Below are 10,384 nucleotides of genomic sequence, written 5' to 3' on the forward strand. Positions count from 1 at the left end.
GGTGTCTTTCGTAAACACAAGTTCTGCCTCTTCACAAAAGATCCTTGATAATACCAAAGATTTTGCACTAAGGATGTTTATAGATTTTCAGGGTTAATGAAGGAAAAGCGGTAATCAGAAAACTTTATATAAAAAGATAAAAATATAACTTGTTATTTAACTGTATGTGATAATTCGTGATAGAAAAAACTGTAAAATAAAATGCAGTTTTTGTACTATTTTTAGTTCAGTATATAACTAATAGCTGTATTTTCTCAGGAGACATTATGGATTAATCTGATATATAATATTATGATTTGTATGTGAGTTAGAAAAATGAAGCAGAATCTCACCCATAAAATTTCTTTTTATTTTTTTTCTTCCCACAACAAAATGTCTACAAAAGCGATAAAATATAGAATTTAACAAAAAAAAATCACTTCAGACCTTCACATTGTATATACATCTCAAAGGAGAACTCACTAAGGCCCCTGCATGGCTCTGAACTTCGACCCAGTCTGATCCATCGTTTATGGGCGTGACTCACTTTATTGCAGATGCATGCTTTTACACACACAGTCACTCTTTCGTTCTCGTCTGAAAATGAAGCGTTGGACAGTAGAGCTCGTGGATTTATGGCAGAGTCAGAGTTCAGAGTCAAGCAGAGTCCTCACCAAATGAAAAAGCATAAAATGTAAAAACGGTTCATCAGCGTAATCACATACAGGTTTTTCCTCAGAGTTCCCCTTTTTTGATTGGTTTCTCAAGTAAACTCACACCGTAAAGCATCTACGCCCCACTCTGCCAATCCTTCCACTCCTCACTAGCTATGGCACTTTGAAAACAAACAAATGTCTCTTTTTTTTTGTATTTTTTCTGTTTTTGTCCTTGTTGTTGTTGTTTTGTTAGTCCTGTGTAAAAGAGGTTCTGTAGCCTAAGTACCTTTTAGGTTTTGGTTACAGATTGCTACATTTTGTTTTATTTGCTCTTGCTGGGATGCAAAGACATTCTAAACAATAAATTAACAAATTTTCAACACTACTCCAATTGCACAAATGTGTAATGCATCAAGAAAGTTTACAAAGCATTGGTAGAGCAGAACGTCATCTCACATCTCGTTTTCTTCCTCACACGCACACATTCACGCGCACACAGCTTTTTCTCAGGAAAGGGAGAAGAAGGTTTGGATTGTGTTCGACTAAGTGTAGGAAACATTTCAAACTCAGCATGTTTTAAAAAATTGTCTGCGCAATTTGTCCGAGTCACGTCGAAGAGCCGACGACTGCTCGTTTGTGCGCTCCGTGATGTCATTCTGTGTTGATGGAGTGGTAAAGGCGCATGATGCGTTCAGCCCCTCACACTGAACAAACTACTCCATAACATTCAGAATCGATTATTCTCCCACAGCAGGTTCAAGGGTTATCCGATTCAGTAAGGCCAGTTCAGAAAGGGCCGTTCAACGCACACATTCAGAGGTTGAGAACAAAAAACTCCCCAAAACATTTCAAATCCAGCAACAAATTAAAATTGGTCACGTATAAATTAGAGCATTTATTTAAAAATCCTTTCAGTATGTGAAAAAATTGCTTTGAACCGACTAAATTGATGTGGAATTTGCCCACAACCCATTCCCCACCCTGCCAAAAAAAACCAAAACAAAAGAAAAAATCCTCTCCCACGAAACCCACATTATCATGAGAAGAGAAAACACAATAAGCCCCAAATGTTTCATTGCTCTGAAACATCATGCAAATAGAACAGAACAACAATAGGCTAATAGTAATAGAAGAATAGTAGTCATAATAAGAACAATAATAATAGTAAATAGTAATAAAATAAAAAATAATCTTACAATGCAAACATGACAGTAGTAAATGCCTCCACTTCTTATTGCTACAGTATCTTACTTACAGTGTTGCGTTGCCACTCGTTCTTGCCGGCACATCCCCACCCCACCTCCCCTTACAGCCCCATCCCAGCCCTCTGATTCACAGTCTAACAAGGGATAATAAAAACGTCACACACAAAAACTTCATAGTCAGAGTTGGAATTCACTGTCCCTGCGGTATTGTGATGGCGCTTGTGTCACAGCTTACTACTGGACTTCCCTCACTGTCCCAAAAGCAGCAAAAAGAATCAGTAAACATGAGCGTACAGTGGTGAAAAGAGCACACTGATATACAAGTTGTTGTTTTTTTAGTGCTATGTTATTATGATTTTTGCTATATAATCTGGAGTCTAAAGATATTTGGACAGTGAATTCATGCTCTGTACACACACATACACACAGACATACATCTGTCAAAGCCTTGTCTGGGCAGATTTCATTTCTGGCATACACTGGTGGCGTATGCCTTTTTTTTTAATCCTAAAAAGTTATTCTTTTATAATTAATCTTTTTTTTTGTAAATTTGCAAAAATATTAAACCCTCTTAATGCAAAATCTGAAAAAGAGCTGCTCCCTGAGAGATGCTTTGTAGTGCATCAAGCCTTAATGAGCAAGTGATTGTCTTTTAAAGAGTCACTGGCCTATGATCTGTGGTCGGGTCAGGGGTCGGAGGAAAGATGCTGGACTTTTGGGGAACCTTTACATAGATGCAGCGTGGAACAGATCAGTATAAGCTGATTTTCTAACGTTAACATTGGTACTTGCTCCCTCATTGTTGTTCTCCACGTGGGGAAAAAAAAGATGGAAGGATAATAAATGTTAGGCATACCAGCGGGCTTAAGGGGTACATAACTTTGATGGAAAGTCAAAGATTTGGCCGCTGTGCATTTGCAAAAATCAGAAAAGCTTAATGTTTTAAAATTGCCTAAATAACACTAGATCAGAGTCCATTATTCATAGCATTCAAAACTGAGGTAAAAGTGCGATTTTTAGTCGCTAGTCAGTCCAACATGTCTTCAGGTAATGAAAGTATCATCATCATGCGCTAATGTTCTGTCAAGTGTCTCTTTTTTGGGCTCATTTTGAAAGAGAGCTCTTTAGCCGCGCTGCTGAGATTTCACAGCACTTATAACTTTACAGGAGAGATTCACAGAGCATCTTCTAGTTCTAGTGTGTAGAAACCACTGAAACATGTCTACGCAATGAGATTTCAAATTATTCCTTCACCAGAAAAGACCAATTACAACATGCCTGGATAAATACCCAGTGGAGCCAATGTGATTTTTAAAAAGTGGCCAACAAACAACAAAACATAGAAACTAAGACAAAATGTAAGTGCTAAAAATTATGGAATGACTACATAAAAAGCAAAAATTGATTGTCTATCACACTTTCCTTTTTTCAAATTGTTAATGCCATATTGCAGCTTTAAATGGTATTCTATTCTGGACTAATTTATAACTCTAAGTCAATGCTCTCTTTACTGAAAACACTGCAGAGTCTGTGGTGGTGGAATGAGTACCGCCGATGGAAATGACTGTTAGGCATAACCATTAAGTGAAATATAGTGCATTTTAGTTAAAACGGCTACCTTGATCTGAACAACTGAAAGCATGAAGAGGAGGAAAGGAATAAGATCAGAAAGGCAGTGTGAAAATTATTGCTCTTTAGACAAAGGGTCCTACATATTCACAGCCCACAGGGTCTTTGTCACCCATGGACTGTAATGATTGTGCAAATAGTGATTGTAGGGATGAGGCATACAGTACTCATACATGTTTGAGTGACTGGAAATTTGTGAATCCAATTCAGGTTTGTTTCATTTTTCGTTGCCTTTATTTTGGTGGACAGCTATACACGCCTTCACCGTGATTTCTATCCACTTATATCTGCCAGAATTTTACGGACAGGTCCTAATACATGAGAGATAAAGGTCTGGGTGCATGGGGAATTTGGGAAGAGATTTGGGGTTCATTGCAAGGTCCTAGTCTCTGATTAGCTGTGTGTGGCTGATTGTTCGAAAGCAGTCCAGCTTTTATTGGACGTAATTATTGCAGCGAGAAATAAACGATTGATAAGATGGCAAATCTGCCAGATTCTTTTTCTTGCAAAATAGAATATTTCTGTATATATCTCCAGCTTGAAAAGTAGCAGTAGCCATTATTATTTTTTTAAATCCTTCATATGCTCTCTTTACATTACTATAGGTTCAGAAGGATGTAGTACCTTCTTTACATATGAACAAAATCCAGACAAGGCTTCTATATATCAACAAACCCAAATTGAATCCCGGTTTTTAGCCAGTGTTGTTTTACAAGTCTCAACTTTACAAATTCTGTACACAAGAAACTATCAAATAAAATAAAAACACGTAGACACGGTATAGTCAGCCACAGTGGACTGCTGTATATTTAAATTAAGACTAACTTATTTTAACAGAACAAGAAGTAATACTGGAATCCGCTCTCCACTAGAAGAATATCTACAATAGCTTCTCTAAATCCACAGTTCCCTCTCCCATCCAGCTTCACCATCTTCACATGGAAAATAATTCAAATGATTTTTTCAAAGTTAAATCATTTTAACTTACCAATTTCTTTTTCTTTTTTTTTGTTTAAAGATTGACAGCTTAAAATTGTTCCTAGATATTTTAAAGTCTGTACATTACTGGTCAGTCAGTTCAGTTCAGGAGAAAGGTGGAAGCCCCGCTCAGGTTGTGGCCTGGGGCATGTTTCATTTGTATATACATTCTTCAGACTGTATCGGTGAACAGAATGGGATAAGTGCTGGACATTCCTAGTATTGTTGTCGGGAACTCTAAGCTGCTAGCAGATGACTCCTCACCCACCAGCTTGAAATGTGCCTGGGGGGGCTCGGAAATATGTGGTTGCCACGATGATGACGTAGTCGACATAGCTGCTTTCGTCTCGTTGGATGCGGCTGTCTTACTTTCTTGGTCCTCTGCTGGCGTCATTTGTTGCATGTGGACCACAGGCAGTCACTTGGGCATGGCCATGGCAGAGTTTGGGTCTGGGTTGAAGAGTTCTTTGTAGAGTGGAGGAAACAGGACATTGACTGTTTCTGGGTGGAGTTGCTGGAAGGCCTGAAGCTCTTCAGTGTGGAGTGTGCACAGGGCTGACAACGTTGGGATTCGGCTGATCAGCTGCCGGACAAGAGAGAGAGATGATCAAGGATGAGGAAATTTAAGTGCAGATGAGGACAAGGCTATAAGTCAGTCTTTGTTCTGCTACTTCTGTTGTGTTTTTTCCCATTGAATCACCCATCCTTCCTACCAAAGGAGATCCTGTCTTCATGTTTGATTTCCCTTTTGGTCTTAGCCTATAGATTCATGCATTTTAGGCTTCTATGCCGTTCTAAGTTCTCTCACCATAAGTTCCAGCCCTACCTTGGCCAGTGCATCTTCATCCATGTGGTTCTTCTGCATAATGTGCTGCAGAGAAAAGTAGATCTTCTCCTGGAGCTTTTGAACTTTCCGAGGCTCCATCAGCCACGGTCGATCTGAAAGAAGAATAGACTTTTTTAATGCCAACAGAGTTGATTGAAGGGCAAAATGTAAAATTGATACGGCTGTGAGGCCACTGTATAAAATGTTACGTGGTGAGGACTGATTATGCTGCTTGATACAGAATAATGTAAAGAGAGTCACTACCTTATTTTTAAAGTGTTTTTAATTCAAGTCCATGCACATTGCGTCCTGCATTATTATAATATTATAATATATTATTATAAGCAGATTCACACTGACCTGTGGAAATTAGTACAGCTGCTGAGAACAGTGCAATCTCCTCCTCTGTTAGCTGCAGTGAGCACATACTCTTCGCAAAGTCAAACACTGCACTCACTAAGTCATCACAACCTTGGAGGGACGCACAGGGAACGGCAGACAGTAAGAAAAAAAATTAAATTATCTCTCACTTCTTTTTTTAATAATATTTGGCTGTACTCCTCGTTCATACCAAGACAAAATGTTTAGCTAGTAATATCTTACCTAGGGCTTTGAACATCTGCATGCCTCCATACTTCCCTTCAAAGAGTACTGTGTTGTTGAGAGGGTTGAATGCCCTGCACATCCGCACCAAGACTACCTCCAAACAACCTGGAGAGAGAGAGTGATAAATTTGAAGTTGATATACTCACTAAAAGCCAACCAGAGTAAGAAGCCACAGGATATTTACTGTCTGCTGACTGACAGTTTGACCTCTGCTTACATAAAGAGATAGGCCTGAACTGCTCACGTGGCTCACCTGACTTTAGAAGAAGGATCTGGTCATTCTGGCACAGCTCCATAAACCCTGAGATGCGCTTGGCGAACTCCACCACGTACTGGATCGCATGGGTGATCTGGATGGCACACTGCTGCCACAGCACGTCACGGGGCTAGAACCAAAGACCCAGGTTATGTTTGTGTACTTTTGTACCTAGTTATTTCATGTGAGGAAATAAAATAAACGACATTTTTATTTCTATGACTGACATGCTCTGTGATTTCAAATGTGTTTCATTTCTATTACTAGTAAAAGAAACCCCACTAACTCAGTAAACTGAGTTTGAATGAAAGTTCAAAGCATTACGGCATTTAAAACTATATATGTGTGTGTGTGTGTGTGTGTGTGTGTGTGTGTGTGTGTGTGTGTGTGTGTGTGTGTGTGTGTGTGTGTGTGTGTTCTTAATCCTTTTCAGTACTTTAGAAGTAGCTGTTAATTAAATTAATGTAACTAGAAAGGAAAAAAGACCCAAATATAGGGAGAGTATAAGATATAAGGTACTTTGTAATTGTAAATGTCATGTTTCGATGGCGCCATAAAGTCAAACCTCACCTTGCTCTGGTACATCTTGACCTCTTCATAGGAATGTGTCTGCCAGGCTAGCTGCTGCAGCTCATCTGTTGTGTACTGACATGTCTCCAAGTGGGACTTGATGATATTTTGAGCAATACGGTCTGGAAAAGAAGATTATTCATTCATGTCGATTATTCACGTATTCTTTCCCTACACAGTGTTACTATATATATAGCATATAGGAGTATATGGAGTGTGTTAGTTTAGGTACAAGCAGACCTGCACATTAATCTGAAGCATTGTGCACATTGGGTGGCAAGTACTATGGGCAATCTATCGTCCTTTTATATTGCTGTACATTTTCTGCTTGATTTTATATTCTCTAGAATCAGCCTGAAGTGCTTAATCTTAAATAAATCTTAACTTGTGCTAGCAGCCTTAGCTGTGCATACGGTAGTATGACACCTTGTCAGCTGTAAATTTAAGCCTGTCTGATCTCCTGTGTGGCTCTCAGATTAGGACCCTGACTCACGCTGCTGAAAGGACTACTTTGTGAGCAGACATGCAGATTTCCACGTGGCTAAGTCAGGTAGCTTTGAATGATTTTGCTTTCTTACCCAGCTCTCCCATGCTGACATTATTGGGCCCAAGCTGACTCTCCTGGTAGCCTCCATAGCTGAACAGGTTGGGTACTGGCGTCAGGTCGTACACTGGCTCCTGCTTAATGTGCTTCATGCCCGACATGTCCAAACCTGACTGGTCTGGAGACGGCTGGGTGGAATCCATCCCATAGTAACCCCCGGGGACTCCTGCTCCATTACCATGGCCACCTTTGGGTAGCTCAATGACGTGACCATTGGCATAGGTGCCCCCAATTTCATGGTTAAGGGTGGAAAGTCCGTTGGTTAGGCTGGATGAGTAAACGCGTGCCAGAGCTTCTGCTTCGCCTGTCTGCTGTTGCCGCTGCTCCTGCAGCCGTGCCTGGTGCTTCTGCACCTCTGCATACAGACTGTCACGCTGCTTCTTGGACATGCGGCCAAACTTGACCGCTTTATGGGGACAAAAAATAAAATGAAGGATGAAAAGAAATTGCTCCACTAGCTCAGACTGTATCAGATAAGATTGCATATGATCCTATTTTTGGCTGTTCTGCACAGAGAGGGTTGCACATGTATTTGTTTGCATATATTTGCCTGCACACTCATGCACCATAGATATAAATATGTATTTCCTGGACCTCACCATCTCTGGACATTCCTAGGGCAAGACATTTCTGCAGGCGGCAGTGTTGGCAACGGTTGCGGTTTGTTCTGTCGATGAGGCAGTTCCTCTGGCGGGGGCAGGAGTAGGAGGCGTTGTTCTGCTGACTACGTCTGAAGAAACCCTGGTTACATGTCAGCAGAGAATACAGGCTTCAGGTACCCGTCAAGCATAGACTATATGATGTTTCTGAGCAAATGAATCAGACTTTGATTCAGCCACATAGAGTCTCACCTTACATCCCTCACATGTAATGACGCCATAGTGGATTCCTGATGATTTGTCTCCGCAGATTTTGCATGGTATAACTTCGATTTGGGCTGTAAGAAAAAAAGCGAGAACAAGAAAGACTTGCATTACTAATCAGATGGATACGGCCTAGTTTGGAGTTTTGTGAACACCTTGTTGAGTCATCTCACAGATGTCAGACCTCGGCTGGTGGTCTAATTTGATGGTAAATGTACATAACCCAGTTGGGTGTACGACCTCATTGAGATAACAGTGTGCCTGCATACTGCATTTGTGTCACGTTAACTTCAAATTCACAAGGGCACAGTGACATTTGGGCAATTATTATGTGCTTCTAGGAGTTTTCTAATGAATGGGACACCAAGGACTGCATACACACGGTTACACGCACAAAGTAACAAGATTGTGCATGTGTATTCTTTGTGTTACGCTTAAAGGACAGACCCCTGCGGGTTAGAAAGGTTGCCCATAATGAGAAAACACCAAAGGGTCACACATACTCTTCAACCTTTATCTTTTCTCTCTTTCAAACACACACTCACACGCATATGCAAACACATTTGGTCCACCAACTCAAATGCTGTTAGTGTTTAGCAGCCCTTAATCTACATGTGCACTAACTGAACTACGTTTTGTTCATTTTAGGTTTTACTCACTGTGTATAGGCAGCTCCATGTACAGTCACAACCAAAGGGACTGAATATAAACAACAAAAACTATTTCAACACACACGAGCACCTGTCATGGGTGCCTTTGAACTTAGCGTCTATACTGTATGGAAAGTGAAAGCTGCAGTTCCTGTTAAGAGATATGACATAGGTGTAGAGGTAGGCAGGTATGCTGCTGAGATGGCACAGTCTCTATAAAGAGATTAGACAGCCTATCTAATCCTAAATTATTTCCCGACGAGCTCCTTCCCCTCCTCTGCTGAGCGCTGGCTTAGCCACAGCTGAAATAGCCATTCACATGTAATCTCCTTGCATACTGTGGGAAATTCTGTACATTTTAGGAATCTCCTGAGAAGTTCAGATATAACGTATGTTCGTGTTTGTAAATTTGATTCCTCTCGTGCGTGCCACCAAACCTTTCGTACAACATCGATGGATGTATGTCTAAGTATCTGTGTGCACACTGAAGAGCTTACAAGTTTTGGATTTGTGTAGTATTAATTTTGTATTTCATTGATCTTGTGTAGGTGCTTTGTTTTGGCAGAGTTGATTGTGGGTATGTATGTATGTATATATATATATATACATACATACATACATACATACATACATACATACATACATACATACATACATACATACATACATACATGTATGTATGTGTATATATATACATACATACATACATACATACATACATACATACATACATACATACATACATACATACATACATACATACATACATACATACATGTATGTATGTGTATATATATACATACATACATGTATGTATGTATGTATGTATGTATATACATACATATACATACATATATACATATATATATATACACATACATACATGTATGTATGTATGTATGTATGTATATATATATGTATGTATGTATGTATGTATATATATACACATACATACATGTATGTATGTATGTATGTATGTATGTATGTATGTATGTATGTATGTATATACATACATATACATACATATATACATATATATATATATACACATACATACATGTATGTATGTATGTATGTATGTATGTATATATATATATGTATGTATGTATATATATATGTATGTATGTATATATATATATGTATGTATGTATGTATGTATGTATATATATGTATGTATGTATGTATGTATGTATATATATATATGTATATATATATGTATATATGTATGTATATGTATATATGTATGTATATGTATGTATATATATATATGTATGTATATGTATATATGTATGTATATATATATATATATATATATATATATATATATATATATATATATATATATAAGTGTCTGGCAGAATGAGTTTGCAGTATACATAATTGGATAATCTCTTGTCAGGATCAATGGAAGCAGTTTTCTGTCTAGCAACTGCGCAGGTACAATCACTTCAATGTAATCCCCCTGCCCTTCAGTGTTACTTCTTGTACGGGGCGACCGTGGCTCAGGGGGTTCGATCCCCGGGCTCTCTGTCCTGGTCGTTGTGTCCTTGGGCAAGACACTT

The 10,384-nt window shown here is 39.0% G+C and overlaps 1 protein-coding gene across 2 annotated transcripts in view; it reads right to left on the bottom strand.

The window, feature by feature from the left end:
- Positions 1-9: 9 nt before the first annotated feature.
- LOC146656720 (nuclear receptor ROR-beta-like) overlaps positions 10-10,384 on the bottom strand; it is a 23,602-nt gene continuing 13,227 nt past the window's right edge. The window contains exons 1-9 of one of the 2 annotated variants that reach the window (XM_085424488.1): positions 8,161-8,283; positions 7,909-8,050; positions 7,284-7,715; positions 6,706-6,827; positions 6,133-6,265; positions 5,877-5,984; positions 5,634-5,744; positions 5,274-5,386; positions 10-5,030 (exon numbers count right to left, since the gene is read on the bottom strand). In XM_085424488.1, the coding sequence (XP_085280614.1) occupies positions 4,866-5,030; positions 5,274-5,386; positions 5,634-5,744; positions 5,877-5,984; positions 6,133-6,265; positions 6,706-6,827; positions 7,284-7,715; positions 7,909-8,050; positions 8,161-8,283 (1,449 nt within the window). In that variant the 3' untranslated portion in view covers positions 10-4,865. Of the gene's footprint in view, positions 5,031-5,273; positions 5,387-5,633; positions 5,745-5,876; positions 5,985-6,132; positions 6,266-6,705; positions 6,828-7,283; positions 7,716-7,908; positions 8,051-8,160; positions 8,284-10,384 lie in introns of those variants that run through there. The other variant, XM_085424489.1, reaches the window with a different exon arrangement.

The sequence above is a fragment of the Rhamphochromis longiceps genome, linkage group LG12 (assembly GCF_057381845.1).
Source record: "Rhamphochromis longiceps isolate RC_006_pf linkage group LG12, R_longiceps_female_GT1.1, whole genome shotgun sequence".
NCBI classification, from domain to species: Eukaryota; Metazoa; Chordata; class Actinopteri; order Cichliformes; family Cichlidae; genus Rhamphochromis; species Rhamphochromis longiceps.